General features: G+C 35.5%; 2 protein-coding genes across 2 annotated transcripts; both read right to left on the bottom strand.

Annotated features, from left to right (window-relative positions):
- Positions 1-9423: 9423 nt before the first annotated feature.
- On the bottom strand, positions 9424-10446 carry LOC128216072 (uncharacterized). The gene has a single exon (XM_052922663.1). The coding sequence runs from the start codon at positions 10444-10446 to the stop codon at positions 9424-9426; it is 1023 nt and encodes a 340-aa protein (XP_052778623.1).
- Positions 10447-14463: 4017 nt separating this feature from the next.
- LOC128216561 (protein RD3-like) lies at positions 14464-19762 on the bottom strand. The gene is made up of 2 exons (XM_052923155.1): positions 19656-19762; positions 14464-19068 (listed from the first exon to the last, which is right to left on the bottom strand). The coding sequence occupies exon 2, from the start codon at positions 19045-19047 to the stop codon at positions 18412-18414; it is 636 nt and encodes a 211-aa protein (XP_052779115.1). The 5' UTR covers positions 19048-19068; positions 19656-19762; the 3' UTR covers positions 14464-18411.
- Positions 19763-20331: the final 569 nt, after the last annotated feature.

The following is a 20331-nucleotide window of genomic DNA, read 5'->3' as shown; positions in this document are numbered from 1 at the left end:
ACAAAAAGGCTATTGGGAATTTAAATAAAGCAATAAAAAACACATACATCGTCTTTGCCATATGTGTACATCAAACGCACAAAAAGATGCGGGGTATGTTAACGAATGATACCTTACAGGCTAAACATATCATTCATGTCCGTATTATTATGTGGGACATCCGAGATATGTTTAGCCTGTAAGGTATCATTCCTTAACATACCCATATGGACACTAAAACGCATTTTTTGTGCGTTTGATGTACACATATGGCAAAGACGATGTATGTGTTTTTTATTGCTTTATTTAAATTCCCAATAGCCTTTTTGTTTGCGCTCTGCTCTTTAAGATTAATGGGTCATTATTTTACAGTCACGTGTTCGAACCTCACAAGAGTACTTATTTTATCCTATTTTCTCTCAAAATGAACATGTTTCTAAAATAAATGTAATTTGCAGACTCATGTTTTGCCAGTTACTAGTAAACAGACCCAAGTATGAAACATTTAACACCAAACTAAAAGGATATTTATGCAATGTTTTGCATTGTAGTTATCAATTTGGGAATAGTATACGAATAAATGCACATAAATGCGTTGAGATTAAAATGATAAATTTGTAAATAAATGTCATCTGGTCTTTAACGGGCATTTGTTTTGAGAAATCTATGTAAAGATTGGCGTTTAAATGGAATATTTGACAAAAAATTAAGCTATGGAGTGCAAGTATTTGCACCACCTCCTCAGGCGTTACAGAAAAAGCGCACCACTTCACATGCGTTACCACCGAATCGTTATTTAAAAGGGTCTGCCGAAGTAACATTATATTTTATTGGACAATCAGAATGTTGTTTAATGTTTACAAGTATAAATATAAAAACTTTAAAGGGTTTAATTGAATCCTAAGATGGATAGATATGCTAGAATCTTGATTTTAAAATTGAAAATCGAAATATCACTCCAAACAGGGTGAGGTTTTCCACGATGATATGGAAACACTCAAAAGTCTGGGCAAAAAGAAACATATGACCTGAAAGTATGATTGTATGGCCACATCCGCCACCTATTCTTATTAGAAAAACAAAAACTTTGTCGATTACTTTTTTCAATTTTCTTACCTTACCCTCCGAAAATTAGCCGCACACTGGCGTTATTTAGCCACTACACAGGCGTTACCATTAGCCACCGCTACCAGTAACGATTGGACACGGTGAGTTATGTATATAATAAAAGGGTTATTAGTACTGCGTGTTGATCCGGAATGTCGTATTCGACTCTCGTGGATTTTTGCTTGCGCCTCAAGAAATCCGAATCTGCAAAAATCCACTCGATTCGAATACAATCCCCGGATCAAAACGCAGTACTAATAACCCTATTATATTTTCTTATGGTTTGAATAAAAAATTAGCTTCTTTATTCAAATTAATCTTTACCATAAACTCAAAAGAAGAGCACTGCTTGCTGTTGCTGAACGCTCGTCTGATTTTATCCTTTTTCGGTTCATTTATTTCATATTGTATATTTGATAGTGAACAGGTATTCCATAGTATGAAAGTGATAGCTTTGATAGATTGCTTGTAAGTGATCCAAGCATAAAACTTTAAAAAAATAGACTAGCTAGAAATTACAGAGTCCAAAAATACTAAAATATCCCACACCTACCCTTCCAAATGTGAGACTCAATAACCCATTTGATATATTCATAAAGGCATTATCCATTTATTGTCTGTAAAAATTTGGAAATCAATCCAAAAAAGAAATGAAGAAGCTATGTCCAGCCCTCAATATCAACCAAAAACTAGCAAAGTTTATGCTTTTTAACAAAAAAACAAACAGGTGAGACTCAGCATCTTTAGGGTACAATGCGAAGAAAGGTGTTAGATGAACAAGTTCTCCAAGTTTCAAATTGATAGCTTTGATAGTTTCCATTCAAGTGAACTAAACGCAAAACTTAACTTAAAAAAACAGACTAGCTAAACATTTCAAAGTCCAAAAATACTAAAATATCCCCCACCCTCCCCCTACCCTTCCAAATGTGTGACTCAAAAACCCGTTTGACTTTGTGAAGGCATTTTCCATTTATCGTCTGTGAAAAAAAAAATGAAATCAATCCAACAACAAATTGAAGAAGCTATGTCAAATTTTCAAAATGAACCAAAATTCATTAAAATTTATGTTTTTACCCCCCAAAATAGGTGAGACTCAGGATCTTTAGGGTACAATGTGAAAAAGGGTATTATATGAACAAGTTCCCCAAGTATCGAAGTGATAGCTTTGATAGTTTCCATGTAAGTGACCTAAACGCAAAACCTAACGAACGCCTTCTCCTCCTCCGACTACAATCAAGTGACGACAAAAGCTCGTAATTTTTTTTCAAAAACAGACGAGCTGAAAATGAAACCGCATGACCTACTGGAATATTACGAATTAAGCAATCAGTTTGGGATAGGTCTAAATTGCTGTACCATGAAGGATCACGTGATCAAAATGGACCAGCCAACTTATTAATTATTGTAAAACAACACTATAAAATATGTTTAATAAAAAAACAACTTTACCAGCAAACAATTGTATAAACTGATAAAAGAAAAAGGAAACATCACGATACAAAAAAGTGTATTTATACTGTTTTTACAAATCTTTGAGCAAAATTAATGGGTATTTAATAACTCGCCCCCAAATTCGAAGGCTACGTTTTTTTACAGCTTGGTTTAGAAACCTTAAGACCCGATTCATCAAAACTTAGAAAAAGGTTACGGAGGATGTTTTGCTTACTTAAAATAAAATTATTTTCAATAAATAATTATACTTGAAAAATCATGGACAATTCGTTACATATAGCAGTATCAATGATAAAATGTAGGAACTGTACGTAACCCAACAATTACATACATGTAGGGTCACACGATATCCCATCAGCCAATCAAATTGTAGGCATTTCAGTTAAGATACTTCCGGGGTAATGCTAAAACCCGGTACATTGTATCGATATTGGGAAAAGCCGGTATCACAGTTTATGGCACCAGATTATGTTAATACCGGGTTTTTCGTCACGGTATGTAATATAATACTCTCTTAAGAAAACCCGGTATTGATAAGCCCAGTTTCAATGTCCACAATAGTCTACTATGACTTTGAATATGTTAAAAAACATAAATAACATGTATCAATAGGTAGACAGTCCGGTTAAAATTACACATTTTTAACATACTGTAAATCTGGAATATAGTAACTTTTAATTCAATATTTTATTATTTTTTTAATGTTATACTTGGGGAATATATTTGTAAAAAAGTTATTATGACACTTAATGTTTTAATTGATACAATCAAAATTAGTTTTGATAATTAAAACATCGATGAATTAATGTCATAAACATTCGCAGATTTTTTTTTCTTTTTTGGTGATTGTGAGGTTAACTTAAAAGGCAAAAAGGGTAACTTGCATCAAAATTAGTCTTGTTGTTTTCAATTGCATTGGTATCAAACATGCGGATTGATATTGTTATAATACCAAATACAAATACGTAACTTTTATCATTATGATTTAATATTTTAAATAACTTGACTGACTTTCCTTTCGCGAAGTACCCAGTTACATACATACCAAACGCTAGCTCTACCACTTATCGATGTTGCAAAGAAGTTACACGCCTACCAAACGCTAGCTCCACCACTTATCGATGTTGCAAAGAAGTAACATGCCTACCAAACGCTAGCTCCACCACTTATCGATGTTGCAAAGAAGTTACACGCCTACTAAACGCCAGTTCCACCACTAATCGGTAATGCAAAGACGTTACATGCCTACTAAACACTAGCTCCACCACTTATCGATGTTGCGAAGAATTTACACGCCTTCTAAACGCCAGCTCCACCATTTATCTATGCTTCGAAGAAATTACACGCCTACTAAACACCAGCTCCACCACTAATCGGTAATGCAAAGACGTTACACGCCTACTAAACGCCAGCTCCACAACTTATCTATGTTGCGAAGAAGTTACACGCCTACTCAACGTCAGCTCCACCAATCATCGGTGATGCAAAGACGTTACATGCCTACTAAACACTAGCTCCACCACTTATCGATGTTGCGAAGAATTTACACGCCTTCTAAACGCCAGCTCCACCATTTATCTATGCTTCGAAGAAATTACACGCCTACTAAACACCAGCTCCACCACTTTTCGATGATGCAAAGACGTGACATGCCTACTAAACGCCAGCTCCACCACCTATCTATGTTGCAAAGAAGTAACACGCCTACTCAACGTCAGCTCCACCACTTATCGATGTTGCAAAGAAGTAACACGCCTACTTAACGCCAGCTCCACCACCTATCTATGTTGCAAAGAAGTAACACGCCTACTCAACGCCAGCTCCACCACCTATCTATGTTGCAAAGAAGTAACACGCCTACTTAACGCCAGCTCCACCACTTATCGGTGATGCATTGAAGTTACACGCCTACTAAACGCCAGCTCCACCAATCATCGGTGATGCAAAGACGTTACACGTCTACTAAACGCCAGCTCCACCACTTATCGATGTTGCGAAGAAGTTAAACGCCTACTAAACGCCAGCTTAGGACCTACATTGAATATAAGCCCTGAGGTTGTTCAAGGCCGTAATGCACACAGGTATTGTTTATCCATTGATTGAGTTAATACATTACTTTTTGCAGTCGACCTCACCAGTCCTGTGCAGGGCTTCAGTCTCAACAACTTTAAAATTTAAAGATGCTCTCCTACTTCCAAAAAGATTTACCACACTTAAAACAATTGTTTAAAGTTTATCAGTTCTGAGATCCAATTAAGGCCAGTATCAAATACCAGCCCTGATGCTTTTATTAAATGGATATATTTCGAAAATCGGAGAATGTGGTACCGTGTTAGAGCACTTTTACTGCAGGTTGGATACGTTTGTGTTGAGAAGATGGCTCCAAGATCCCGTAATGAAAACTGTTCCCAGCTCAGTTAAAACACACAAACTATACCTTCGATTTTTGGAAGATTTATTTCTTAAAAAAAGTTAAAATGAGAAAAGAAAAGTAGTGCATCATTTACACAATGTTTTTCTTATTAGTTAACAGTGCAACATTTACACAGTTTTTCTTATAAAGTCACTGGTCTTTTTCACACTAGAACAAACATGAAAGTTAACAAAGATGATGATTATATCATCAACATGTTGATCATGTTGAAGCATTTTCAAATGATGGGAAGACATAAATGATATAAGAAGTATTGCACAAAATTGTTGTGAATTCGGAGAAGATACTGTTCGCAGACGCGTCCCTTTCTGTCGCTGTCTGGTGACTTGTTATCTATCATAATTTTGGTCTTTTGAAGTCTAAATAATTTCCTTTCAGTAGGTCCCAGTTTGTTGCTGGATTTGAAAAACAGTTGTAATGAACTGTTTGTTCAGGCACAGAACTAGAATCATTTACAGCACACAATTGTTAAAAACAAAATCCTTAAACATAAATAAAGCCATGTTAAATTTAAACATAAATTTATAGGATGGCCTGTTAGTATCAAACTTTGTTCTTCGTGAGATGAAAATATATATTTTTAAAGTCATAGTTTGTCTGATCGTTCGCAAGAAAAAATCCCCGTGTACCAGAATAAAACAGCGCCGCCACACATTATCAAACCGCAATTAAAAATTATAGATTTTGTTTTCTCTTTTTCTGCATACATGTGTTCGTAGTTAAAGTAGAATTGAATCATTTTTGAGACATAATTATTACATAACCATTTTAAAAAATGATAATTTTTGTAATAGTTTATTACAAGATAACATTAAGTATCACTTTCATAAGCTGGTTGTTATTTTTGTTACAAACTAGCCCCGTTTTCCTCATTTTCAGAAACACACGACTGATTTGCTTCCCTTGGCCTTGCTATACGCGCTGTAATTGCTTCCCTTGGAACATAAATCTTTGAAAATACATGTATCAGTATATGTAGTATATGTAGTCCCCATTCCAAGTTATTTGATATTTAATAGTGTTTTGTTGTTTTTGATGTATACAGTTATATAGCGATTGTAATTCTGTTTCTTGAAATAACTTCCAAGTACGCTTATTGTAGTGACTTAATTCTTGCTTTCACTTTAGCTTAACTTAGTTCTCTAATTAACTCTGAGAGTTATGTGCCTTGTTCCAGGTGTCGCCTGCTTTCCCCACCACTCTGCCGTCGTCTGCAGAAATATGCGTATAAGCGGCCTTGACCTTTTCCCCTTGTCGGCTGATCGACCTATTAGCGTTAAGTTGCATCATGAAGGGCTCTGCACCTTGACCACTTTGTCTGGGGTAAGGATCTGTGTTGAACTTTCCGCCATTAATGTCACGTGATTGAGACTCTCCCATTGAAGGTGGATAAGGTGAACAAATGTATCGAGTTTATCGAACTATTCTCGGCGATTCCAAGTCTTCGGAACTCAGGAAATAATCTGAAAGGAACGATGCAAACAATCTATAATTAGGTAGCGATGTCCATTTTAAATCGAGGTTTTAATCTTGGTGGGGCAACGCGATCACACTGGGAAATTTATAAAGTGCTAGAATTAGACCGACCAGTTTGGAGGTCCGAAACACACTCCGAGGTAGCAGAATCTGCTGGACCCATATTCATTGACGTCGTGATTCAAAGTTGGAAACTCGACACTCAAATACTTAGATTGAAGGCGTAAGTAAATATGTCCGCTTTTGAAACAAGAGGTCCCAACACACAAGGTCAACTATTTGTCAAGGACATAACAACTAAAATGTTCCTTGATCCTACATCATAGCATTGTTTCGATTATGCACGGACAAAAAGTCCACAAAAATGCTGACGGTGACCGTGAATTCGACCTACATACATGAAGTAGAGGTCAGCAACTTACTCATGAACTTTAAATGATCCACGTCAAACCATACTTGAGTAATTTTGCGGTTCAAGTTTTCAAAAACAACACTGACCATAACCTTGACCGTAGGTCTACTGATGGTCGACATCAATATGCCACTTAAGTTTCATAAGCGTAGGTCAAACCGCAGTCTGCTTATTGTGCTGGCAAAGGCTTGTGATTATATATAAATGGTGTCCTTGACATTAACCAATTAATCCCCGCAAAACGATAGTTACCTACTGGTCAATGACGTTTCAACCACTGACGTTTCATGATTATATCTAACCCTTTACGTTTTTTCGGTGTATACTTTAATCCACTGTTTTTCGAGGTTTCGCCTTTGACCTGCTGACCATAAACAATAGTGGCCATCTACTGGTCAACAGCGATATATAGCTGAATGTTCATGAATGTAAGACACAATTCTCGTATGGATAGAAAAACGTTGACCTTGACTGAAAACTTGATCCTAAAATCAAATGTTTTATCTTACGGTTAAATGCAAACTACAACCAAAATGCTAAAGTTTCATGGTCCTAGGTCAAGCCTGGTGACATATTTTACCATGACATTTGATATACAGAGCCATTTACCTTAGACATATGTATAAACCATGGCTTACAGCGACGAGTTTTAAATCTAAGTTTTCAAAACGCTTCGATGTTCATGTACACTCCTCCAATCTAACTGGGATGTGTTCATTTTATATATTTATATCGAGATTTGTTATATGTTTACTTTATATTAGTGCTTATACTGCAACTGTAGTGATCTTTTTTCTTAAATAACATAATGTATATATCAAAATATATCTCGGTGTAAACATTATTTATATTCAATTTTAACATTTTGTAACTTTAAAATGAAACTTAAGCGGTAGCAATATTTTTATATTAATGATGGATGGCTTACCTTAACTGCTTTTCAAATTTACACCCTTGTTTTACATAATATAACCATTAATGGCTTCACTATTTCTTATTGTGAGAAGCCAAGTACAGTGAACAATCAACATAGTAAAGCATAACATGAAAGATAAGTTTTGAGATTATTTTAAAGAATCGATTTGAATTGATAAAAGATGATAACCTATTTAGCACCACCGGTATTTCGTTTGAAACATTATACTAGATTCAACTTAAACTGCATTTTGAAAATATTTATACATAATACATAAAACAAGTAAATGAATAATAATTAAAATTCTTATTCGGTTAATTAGTTTTCACCTGATCAAATTAAGCCATAAAGTTGGGTAAGTGGTCGTAATCGATAATCGAAGACTATATTTACCTTGTATATCTTCTGCACATGTATATGGGTTTATCTACATGAGTTGAGAAAAAATGATCACGTTGTAATAGTCATCGATCTACAGTCATCGATCTACAAACTCCACACTCCCTTAAGATACACTATTTAAGCGTTATTAAACATCCCCTTTCACCCTTCTTGTACTTCATATCTTAAAGTGAATCGAACTGAATGTTTTGCAAAATATTCGTTATACGCATATCACTTCCACAATTTCTTTCAGACAATATTGAACATTTGGACATGGCTGGTTTAACACGGTAGGCCTTTGGGGATTTAAATAATAACATTTTATCTACTGTCGCAGATTTCTTTCACAAATATGTAACATTGAACTTAAAGTATTGGAACTGTATTGGTTGGCATTGTTAGTATAATGAGACTTACTGAATTTTGCATTGAACTTTAATTTCAGCAGTGTGTGTTATTATTTCGTCAGACGCCCATTAACTTAGCAGGGGGAACTATTCCTTCAGCGGAGTGTACTTTTTTCTTGTTACCATACCTGTACAGTTAAATAAGCAGTCTTGTTTAATCAGCAAGAATACGAACATCATTCTTTTAAATCTCATTTATTCTTCAATTGCAATTTGTAAGGATAAACATATGTACAAAAACAAAAATGCTCACACACATGCACGCACACAACCGCTCCCCCCCCCCACACACACACACGCTATTACATTCGCACACACCCAAACGCGCGTATAAAATAACAAAACAAAACACAAGCGCGTATGTAAACATACACGCACCCACTCACATGCATTTTTACACACACGTTCGTAAGATGTTAATACGATCGATGTCCCCTGTACTAGCGGCCACAGAATGTTACGACAAGTGGACTACAGACAAAATAAAACATATATACAGCAATTATCTAAGAATGAATTTCTGGATGGAGGAACACTGTGCCTTCGAAACATCTGATAGTGCTAATTGTCAATTAGATGCCGTTTGTTCATCATTTACAGTCAAAACCCGTTGGCTCGATGTTGAAGAGACCGACCAAAATACTTCGAGCTTCGCGAATATCGAGCCAAGCGGGAATTCTTACACAGAGTTAAAAAAATCCTTTACATTCAGTTCGAGCCAACGAGAAAATCGAGCCTAGCGACATCGAGTCAGCGGGTTTCGACTGTAATGTTTTCTTGTACTGGAACAAGGTCACCTTTTGATAAATAAAAGCTATGCTCGTTTACACACTCATGCAACTTTTTGAACAATGCTTCAGAAATGTTTAAATTTATCCTCAACGCTTATGTCTTCGTGGTGTTCATCGTCATCGTCATCATCGTCGTCTGACCCTTTCTTCTTATCCTTGAGGCCCAAAACGTTTTTCATGTGTTTCATGTCCTTTTTCACGCGATTTTCACTCTTATCCGAAAGTTTTGCAACCAGTTGGGAAAGCATTAGGAAGGCTGCTATCATCAAAACTATTATAATACAACTTACGATTTTGTTACCTTTCACAAATAATTCTGTTCTCTTCACAAAAGATGGTATAGGACTGATGAAAACCTGGAGCCTCGCTGTCGTCCATTTTCTTGGAACAACTGGATCCTCAACAAAGCACGTCCAATTTCCCGCCAATCTGTCATCAGCTATGGGGAATGTTTCAAGATTATCGATTGCCGGTTTTTCAAAAACCCGTTTTCCTTTCGGATCGATCCAATAGCGTATGGCTTTCGGGTATAGTTTGCCGAATTCGTTACTCAGACAGTCAAGTTCAAGGTCGTCACCTCTGTAAGTGTACTTCAAAAGCCTACCAATAACAGTGGCGTAAATTGCGACAACTTGTTGCGTGGCCGATGGCTCCTCGGCTATACAATGGTATGTTCCACTGTCCTGTGGCATCAGATTGTTTATTGTCAGTTTTTCCGTCATGTATTCCATTCTAACCGGTTGCAACTTAAACGCTTCCCCATTGTGTTTCCAGCGATGTTCAACAAACGGATGCTTCTGCAAAAGCTGTTCCATTTCTCTGCTGTTGCAGTCTAGGGTCATGCGTTGCAGAGGTTTCAAGTCCAGCGAATGGTACATGTTCCGTAATTCCACTGCAGGTGTTGGAGGTTTAGGGGTAGGTCTTTGTCTTTGATGTAAATTCTGATAACCACTTCTTGCCGAACTAAATGAAATGCAAATCATGAACAAGGCAGTCAGGAAGACACACATATTTAACAGCGTAACAGCCATTGTTGACGTCAAACCGGAAGTGACGTCAGTGTACTGCCAGACCGGAAATAACGTCATTTCAGCATTTTTGACGTAAGGATGGCGGAATTTGCAAGAACTTTAATAATTACTGTAAATCCAGATATATTTTGTAAGCCGAATATGCATCTGAACTAAGATTATACTTAAGTTGAAGATACATTTAAAGTGGGTATCGAAGTGGTGTAGTTAAACAATATAACACTACATCCATTTACAGTTCAGTACAGAATAAAAATACAAACTTGCATTATTGCATAATCTGTAATATGTTTTTGTCAACTAATTTAAATATTATAAGGCCTAAGAAAAATACATTTGGTTCGGGTTACCCGACCCTACCAACGAAATAGACGCCGAGCCTACCGTTTGTATAGTCAGTTGGTAAAAAATATGTGTTTGTTTTAATGTGTAGTTTAAAACCTTTAAAGCTTTATACAGAAGATTACTTTAACACTATTCTCCAATGATTGCACTAACGTTCTTTCATAGAGCCTAATAAAAAAAGCTTACTTACCCAACCTGTTTTGAAAATGATGTAACCCTTACCAAACTTTTTGTTTTAGCCAGGCTTAAGTTGAACATTCTATTGAATGATACAAATAGCCCAAATTATATGAGGTCATCAGACATAAACATCTTAAAGAATCAATACAATAATAAACTAATCTGTTTATTTGAGTTTATCAAGGTCTGCCCGCGCCTTTTGGCTTAAGTATGGTTTTACCCCGACGTGACGCCTTCAACCCGACGTGACGCCTTGACCCCATCGTGACGCCATCACGACTTACATTGTGTATAAATGCCATCAGTGACATAAAATAGAAGTGACTGCAATTCTCAGTCAAATCCAGACATTGGAAGACTTAAAGAAACAGATTGGGATAAAAGAGATTCGATTGCGATACCCTAGCTCTTTGTGAAGAGACCTCTTGGTTCTTTAACGTTCTAGATGTAAAACACAGATACACGGGATACTTTCCTTGGCTGAACCAGTACTGAGTACACTGTTTTCGGAGTACATCCCCTTGAATGCCGAGCACTAGGCAAGGGAGCTACTAGGTACCTATTTTACGCATTTCGGTTGGACGTGGCCGGGGTTTGAACCCCTGACGTTCCGAACCCGAAGCGAATGTTCAACCACTGATATTATTTATACACCAGGGACCGTATTAAATAAGCACATGAAGATCTAACTTAGGTTTAAAAGTAGAATATGAATGTTTTCAGGGGCGTAGCTTCCTATAGGCCGTGTAGGCCGCGGCCTACACATTTTTCAGAAAAACCGAAAAAATAAAAATGGCAAATCTGCAATAAAAACTGAAGGCATAGGAGGGTGCCGGACTAAATATGAAATTCCGACAAATGCGCTTTAATAAATAGGAAACCTGGTATTTCAAATATATCGTTTTCCTTCGATCTAAAGTATATTTTCACGCGACGTTAATGTTTCGTATATAATTAATTGGAAGTTGCATATCAGTAGTCTGCGCATTTACGCCGTTCATTAAACATTTCCAGTTGGCTTGGTAAAAGTTTACGGGCGCTTTATTATTTGAAATTGTAAACGGTCTGTATATTGCCGAACATACTCCTACGTATCCTCTTTTCGATAGTCTCACCTTGACTTCAATAGATGAAGATACCAAACAACAATGCTAGAAGGAACTTGGCAATCCTGCCTCCTGTACCAGTTTCCATCCGAGTGTCCGAACTTTGATGGACACAGTTCAGGACATTGGATTCTTGTTCAAGTTTTCAGCAAATCGTCTAGCAGCGTTCCAGGACGAGGTTTCTAGAGAAGTCGCAACGAAAGAGGAAATGAATCGGCGCACTAAACTTCGCTCGTTATGTGTGACACGATGGTTCAGACATGCGGGCGCACTCGAAACGTTCCAAAATGCGTTCCCCGTAGTGGTCTACACACTTGAAACCTGATGTGTAGAATGGAATGTACATGAAAGCAACGGATATAAGCTCAGGCTTCGACATTCAACCATCAATGCCGAGAAGAGTTGGTCGACAGCAAAACAGAGCCAACCTTGTTCAATGTCTTCAAAGACAGATACAGTGCACAACATGTATTGCCTTCAAAACTGGAAAGGATGACATGCTGCCATCAATTTATGCTGCTAAGGCCCCTGATCGCCACGAAACATTTGACACATTTAAAACAGAATGGAATGTGAGATGGAGCATCGCAGCCGCAAGTTTATCTTGACTACAAGATACCACGAAGCAGACCAACATGGACCTGTACCCTAGCATATTTACAATATTCGAGGTTCTTCTTACTATGCCACCTACATCAGCCTCTTTGTGAAAGGTCGTTAAGTGGACTGAAAGGAATAAAAAAACTTCCTGCGAACGACAATGAAAAGCGACCGGTTGTCATCCTTGGCCCAAACTCACAGCCACAAGAGCATAATCATAGATGTTGACCGCGTCATCAATGTGTTTGAGTCGCGAAAATGCCGGAAGCTAGAGGGTTTTTTAATGATCCCGGAAAGTCAGCTGTGGTGTAGAAAGCTACATTATATTTACACACACACACATATATATATATATATATATATATATATATATATATATATATATATGGCATTGTTTGTGCAAATACACATATAGTTAATTTAGATTTTGGTAACAAATTGCATTAATATTGAGTGACATTAAATAAAATGTTCAATGTTTTACTTCTATGGCCTGTCTTCTTTAGCTAATATACGTACCAAATTAATTTATGGTAAAACATAATGATATTGTTGCTCTCTTTAATGTTTTTACAACAACGAAATATACGCCAAAACGCACCTACAATCACCTAGCTAGGCAAAATTTCCTTGGTGTGGGGAGCATGCCCCGCGTGCCCCCTAAAACATGGCCTACACATATATTTTCGTCAAGCTACGCCCTTGGTTTTGATGGAACCTTAAAAATAACTGGCCAATTGACTGAATGGAATAATCGAGTCATATCGAAGGATATTGATCAGAATAATATTGAATATGTAACTTAGATCGAACTTCATAAGGGACCGTATTAAAAAAGATCGAACTTATGTTTACCCAATGCGGCCGTATTCGGTAACCGACTTGGATCAAACTTAAAAATACACTCTTACTCCCAAACAAGATTTATCACAATTAATACGAGTGTTTTGAAATACCAAAAAGGATGAATAAATGTAGAAAAAAAAGTTTTTTATGAAGGATATGCGAGTTTAATTTGAAAGAAAGGAGCAGAAAACACGGTATTTATACCTTATGAGACGACAGAAGTTCACAGGAAATCCTTTAGCACTCACCAATCATCTAATATTTTGCTTTTTCATCTATTAAGTACACGGTTGCAATCTTGTTATCAGTAATTAGTATTTTCTATAAATGCATTATTTAGGAGGTAGTTAAGGGTTTATGCTTTGTTATATTTAATTGCTCTGTTTTGTTCAATTGGTCTGTTCTAGTCTGTTCGATTGCTCTGTTCTTTTAAATTGCTCTGTTCTAGTCTGTTCAATTGCTCTGTTCTAGTCTGTTCAATTGCTCTGTTCTATTCCATTGCTCTGTTCTATTCCATTGCTCTGTTCTGTTCAATTAATCTGTTCTGCTCAATTGCTCTGTTCTGTTAAATTGCTCCTTTCCATTCAATTGCTCTGTTCTATTATGTTCAATTGCTCTGTTATAGTCTATTCAATTGCTCTGTTCTATTCTGTTCAATTGCTGTTATATTAAATTGATGTGTTCTGTTCAATTGCTCTGTTCTAGTCTGTTAAATTGCTCTGTTCTTAAATTCTGTTCAATTGCTCTGTTCTATTCTGTTCAATTGCTATATTCTATTCTGATCAATTGCTCTATTCTATTCAATTGCTCTGTTAGGTTCAATTAATCTGTTCTATTCAATTACTCTGATCTGTTCAATTGTTCTGTTCTATTCCGTTCAATTGATCTGTTCTGTTCTGATTTGTTCAATTGCACTGTTCTATTCTGATTAACTGGTTTGTTTTGTTCAATTAATCTGTTCCTTAACTATAGACAACAAATAGCTGATAGTTTTGTCACATTTTAATATCCAATTAAACAGCTTTAAACAACATAAGTGATATGTTAACAATTGCAAAGTAGACTAGAACTTTTCAAACATACACAACTATAAATAGCAACATTAAGGGGGCTAGACACCAGATGATCACAAATTCGGCTTATACAGTATTTCATCAGAACAAGTCTAGAATTGTCATTGCGAGCTAGTTGGAGGCCGATTATACATCATTTCAAATGCTTGAAATAATAAACGCAACCATCATGTTGCAGTCTCATTTGTGTTTCTCAATTTAAAATAGCGCATAATGGTTTCCCAGTTTAAATCATATCTATTAATAGTTGCATATAAATATACTGACGCTATTTTTAAACTTACTGGGGTTTACATGGTAGACAACCCCAATACATTTCGAATTGTAAAACTGCATAAAAACTACTGCAAAAGATGCATGTGTCATAAGGGATGTGATCAGTCAGTCAGTAAGATTCTATGCTTTGTACACAATGATATCAACAGAATGCAAGTTTTTGACAGTTTTCTTTTTTTCTTGCAATCGTATCCTCTGGTGTCTACCCCTTTGCACATCACAGGTACATGTATACAAATATGACAATATATAATCCTGAAGACTGTTATAATATAATTTTGTTTATTTTAAAAATCATTAAACACATTTTTTTTCCCTGTATTTTAAAATGAGTTTGACAGTTTTAAAAACATGATCTTAACCATTGAGAATAAGAAAATAATTTATGCTTACAAATCAACTTATTTCTTGCTTTTTGATAAACAAATGTTTATGCATAGTGCCTATGAAAAACATTAAGGATGTCATTTTCGGTATAACGTCATTCTGCTACAAATAAAATAATCCTGATGAACTATGTTTGGGTTTAATGAAATATTATACATGTACTTCAACTGCTTGAGTTAATTCAGGAATTTGAGGCCTATTATTACCCCATTTTATTTCGGCTTTATTTGGTTTTATTTGAAACGGTTTTCGGTGTAGATAAAGTATAGAGATATCATATACATAAAAAACGACTAGAGTAATATAACATACAAGCACTTTTTGCCGCCATCGATAGCTTATTACATGTATGTAAATCACATCCAATAACAGTTATAGAGATATGGTACATCATCGTGGCCAACATTACAACAAAAGCTAAAAATAAAAATCATCGAACATTTGTAAATGGTATACAGAGTATCACAAACAATATTTTGGTCCAAAAACAACATTCATAATTTCACCATTCTGTGATTATAATGCTTAAGATTTTTTATGAGATCAACTTGCTTATAACTTGTTTTAGTTTGTAAATATTAGACTACAATTTACAGTTTGTCTGGCGTTACCCTATCAACATTTCAAGGTGTGATTCTGTTGGTAGGAAGTTTTTTTTCTTCTTTTATTTCACTTTTAAGGTAAATTTACTATATTGAAATAAAAAACACTAGATAGATAGGATAAAAAGTATATATTTCGGGTCACAGGTTATTTTCTGAGTCAAACCGGAATACGCCAAAAACTATTAACTGTGGTCTCAATATAACCATCCAACAGTAACATTTCTGCTTTAATATATTGCAGCATGTTATGATATGCATCTTCGTGTAAACATAGCCTAGGTGACGATACAAGAAAAATCTAAGTCGTACATTGAAATCATCTTGAAAATGTCATATTTTTGTAATTAAGCTAAAAAATTCAGTGACTTGGCCTTTAGCCAGTATTAAAAATGAGCACAAAAGTTGAGGAAATAAAAAAAGTATCATGTCAGTGTTCTCAATATGAACCGGCTGCCGGCTAAAATGGGCGGTTCAAATGGCAATTGGGCCGGTTCCAATCTGGAAAAATAAATAAATTTTAAGTAGAATAGCTGTTCAGTTACTTTTCTTTTTGTGACGGTTCAACTGAAACTTATTGGGAACTCTTCATGTGTGGCCATTTGTGACCTAGTGATGTAGAACACTATAATCCTTCATTGAAACGGCCCAAAGGTGTGTACCCGGTAGTTAAAAACACCCCTGAATAATGAACCTTTCCATTAACAAGATTAATGAACACTTATTTTCCAGTATATAAAACATCTTTCTTTGTACATAGTTAATGTATTTCAATTCATGCATTTTCAAAATTGCATTCAAAGATATATTTGAAATTCATAAGAAATCAGGTTTTAATAGTTTTATCTTTTCATCGGTTAAGGGTTGTTTTGAAACCTGAATTTTAGAAGATTGTAAAAGAATAAGCCATCTAGGCTCGAAAATTAGGTTTGTTACAAAATATGAAATGTCAAGTTCAAAAGTTTTGCTTAGCCTTTGTTGTTATCATGTGAAGAAGGGCATAAATTGATGATCATTTAGGTCCAAGTTATGACCCTTGCTTAATATGTGTGTTTTGACTCTGGCAACATGTGTACAAAGTTGTGGTTGAACTATCTTTCTGAGTTATAGCCAAGTTTTCGCACATTGACTCAACTAACAATGACACCAGGGCTAAAACAATACCAAAACTTTTTGTCTTCTCAAAACAGAACAGCAAAACGTCATCACATTGCGTCATATATTTTGACTGTTAAAATGTTTAAACTTTCAAAAACATTTTAATGATATGTTAAAGACATAAACAACTCTAAAGTTATGAACAACAACACTTACGTTATGAACAACAACACTTACGTTTTGAACAACAACTCTTACGTTATGAACAAAACTCTTAAGTTATGAACAACAACTCTTACGTTATGAACAACAACTCTTACGTTATGAACAACAATTCAAACAATAACATCACAACAATATACCATAATAGCACATTTAAAAAACATTGGGCCGATTGTTCTGAACTTTATTAAAGTTAACAACGTTGTTAATGTCATCTTTGTTAACTTTCAAATCGTTATTGCTTGGGAAGTTCAGTGAAAACACTTGATTGAGACGCCCATTTAAGCTCATGTACTTGATTTATTTAAATATATGAGCACATCAGCAGATATTTCACATTTAAAAGTTAACAACGATGTTGTTAATTTGATTGATATTTTTAACAAAATTATAAACAATCAACCCAATGAAACTGAGAGATTGTAAACCAAAATCGGTATAATTCCTTAAAGGCACTCGAACACAAATGCTTCGATAAGGCTAAACAACTACAAACAAGTGATACACTTCATGTACTGTACAATTGATAACATGATCAGTGCTTAAAGTGAACAAAAAACAGGAATACAATTTGAAAGCCTCAGGTTAAGACAAAAAGTTTCTGCGTAGCATTCAATAAGGCTAGTTACAAAAAATAATGCAGAAAGAACATAACTTTGAACAAAAATAAAGGTACAATGTTTAATAATGATTATGTCTATACAGGAATACAATCTGATGGGACAAGGAGAAAAGGCTGTATATAAATGTAAGAAGTATTCAATAAGGCCAGGAACAAAGAAGGCCAGGAACAAAGAAAACGGAAAACAATGGTAATAAAATATCGATCAGCTCTAACATTTTGACGGGTCAGGGCGAAATGGTTCCAAGTGCCCTTTATTTACATGGCGGAAAGAACCTTTTTGCTATTAGCCAGGGCCAGCAACAACACTTAAGAAGTGAACAACATGTGTACATTAATGTGATAAGGTTCTGACACATAAAGTAAAACTCAAAGTCATAAGAAATAAATAACCTTGAAATAAACTTGTAGAAATCATGACTTGTAAAAAATGAACACATTTTGTATAACAGGAATCCTAAAAGCTTGAGTCTCCAAAATCATTCATACTTTTCAATAGGCCATTTTTAGCTTTTGTATTTTTAGGGAGAGGTTTTAGCTATACATAGACATTTATAGATGAAGATGAAAATCTTGAAACAAATTTCTCCAAAGACTTATTCATTTCCAAAGTCTTACTTGATGCCTGTATTATGAGAACAAAAAATAAAAAATAAATGCTGTATCTAAACTGGCAGTGAGTCAAAATCGTGCGGTTGTGAGTGGTATGATAATGATTGGTTGTTTCTATGGGCACCACTAGGTGTAATCAAATCTACATGGCTTGATATGGTTTCAATTGTTGTATTGCTCTCCACGTCATCACTTTCTTTGTGGAATGGTGTAATCTTAGTCGAAGGCCGTATTTTCATATTTATAAGACTCGATGTCCTTTTCGTAACCCAGTCAGTTAGAGTCTCCTCCTTAGGTCTTTGTTCGACCACTTGACGAATACAAGCTTTGAGAATCTTAGGAATATCACAAACTCTTGGCTCATTGAGAATTGAATCTCTGAAGAGTGATATAACTTTACCACATTCTGGTGGCTTAACTCTGTAGCAAAGATCCTCTAGTTCCAATCTTTCAAGGTGGGGAATTTCATACTGTTTCACAGGAGCACTGACGAGCCAGCTATAGTCAACACCAGTCATTCGTCTTCTTTCTTCCTGTTCACGATCTTTGAGAATCTGTTCCTGCTCTCGTATGTGAAACTCGAGCTCTAACATGAGTGAATCCACTATTACCATGTGTTCATCCTTTCCAGGAGGCTTGTTGGCATCACCGCCAATCCAAGGCTTCCAGATTGATTTCAGTGAAAACATCTCTCTTTCTTTATAATCAATCTGAAGAAAAGAAAACCATGGTGTTCATTAATTCAAAAAATTAAAATGTTGATAAAATTATAAACTATATAGCGACTATATCTGTGTCTGAAAACTGTTTGTTTTGAGCAGATTCGGATGATACATCAAGGGCCTGAATGACGTCAGCTAAATTTAGTTTGAAACGAACACAACAACACTATTTTATCATTTTTTTTCTGTCAAACTGATAGCAGACACAGATAAAGTAACTAAGTTACTGGTCTAGTTTATAAGTTTGCCATATCATTCCAAATCATTGGTGAATATCGTTGGCATATGTAGAATTTAATCAGTGCATTTTTTTACTCTGGACAAAACGGAGATTACAAACAAATTAGATGTGTTGTGACCAGGCCATCTTTGAGTTTGAGAGTCTGTAGATGATGTTTATTGGAATAGCATGATAACGTTTAATTTTTCTATGCATGAGGTCGTTAGATAACATCTCACTCTTCTTCAATAAATCGCGAAAACATATTACAAACTAACTAAAACGCTCAATACCAAATTAACTGCCATTTCCTTTACTTAAACAGAATTGGACATGATATGTTATTTTTTTTTACCAATTAGCGTTGTTTATGTTGATGATGAAATGTATCTTTTCTCTAGAAATCGTTTTATTCTCTCCATTTTGTTCGTTGTTTACTGTCGTGTGGCTTTTGTTAAAAAGCATTTCATTAGCCGAAAGGAAAATGTACAAGCCAATCAGATGTACCAATACTACAGAAGTTGATGAGGTATTAGAGGGTAATTTTCATTGGCCGACTATCAAAGCTTTATCCAATGGAAGTGTCTTTTACAAAGTGTTCCAACCCGGAAATAAAAATATTCAAGATGTCAGGACCACCACAGCCCAACTCAATTCAAAAGCCTATACAGCAGGATTGGGCGAACAGAGAATATGTTGAAGTCATCACATGCAGCATAAAGAAAATATCTGACTTCTTGAATTCTTTTGGTAAACTGTTCTTGTTCATTTATTTGTAAGAAAGTTTGATATCTTGGATTTGGATCAAGCTACACTTTTTACACAAAATAGGGTTCATGTAGAACAGGGAAGTTTCAATGGTTGGACATCTTCAGGCGTAAATGGGTTACAAGCAGATATAAGTGTATCCATGGCCTAGAATACATCCAGAGGTAGTTGTGGCTTCTATGCATACGAAACGAATAACCATGCTTCAAAAAAGAGCTGCTAAAATTATTCTCTTTAAGCCTATTAGAACGCCATCGCATGAA

The sequence above is a fragment of the Mya arenaria genome, chromosome 14 (genome assembly GCF_026914265.1).
Source record: "Mya arenaria isolate MELC-2E11 chromosome 14, ASM2691426v1".
In the NCBI taxonomy this organism is placed as follows: domain Eukaryota; kingdom Metazoa; phylum Mollusca; class Bivalvia; order Myida; family Myidae; genus Mya; species Mya arenaria.
This window is presented reverse-complemented; position numbering and strand designations above follow the sequence as displayed.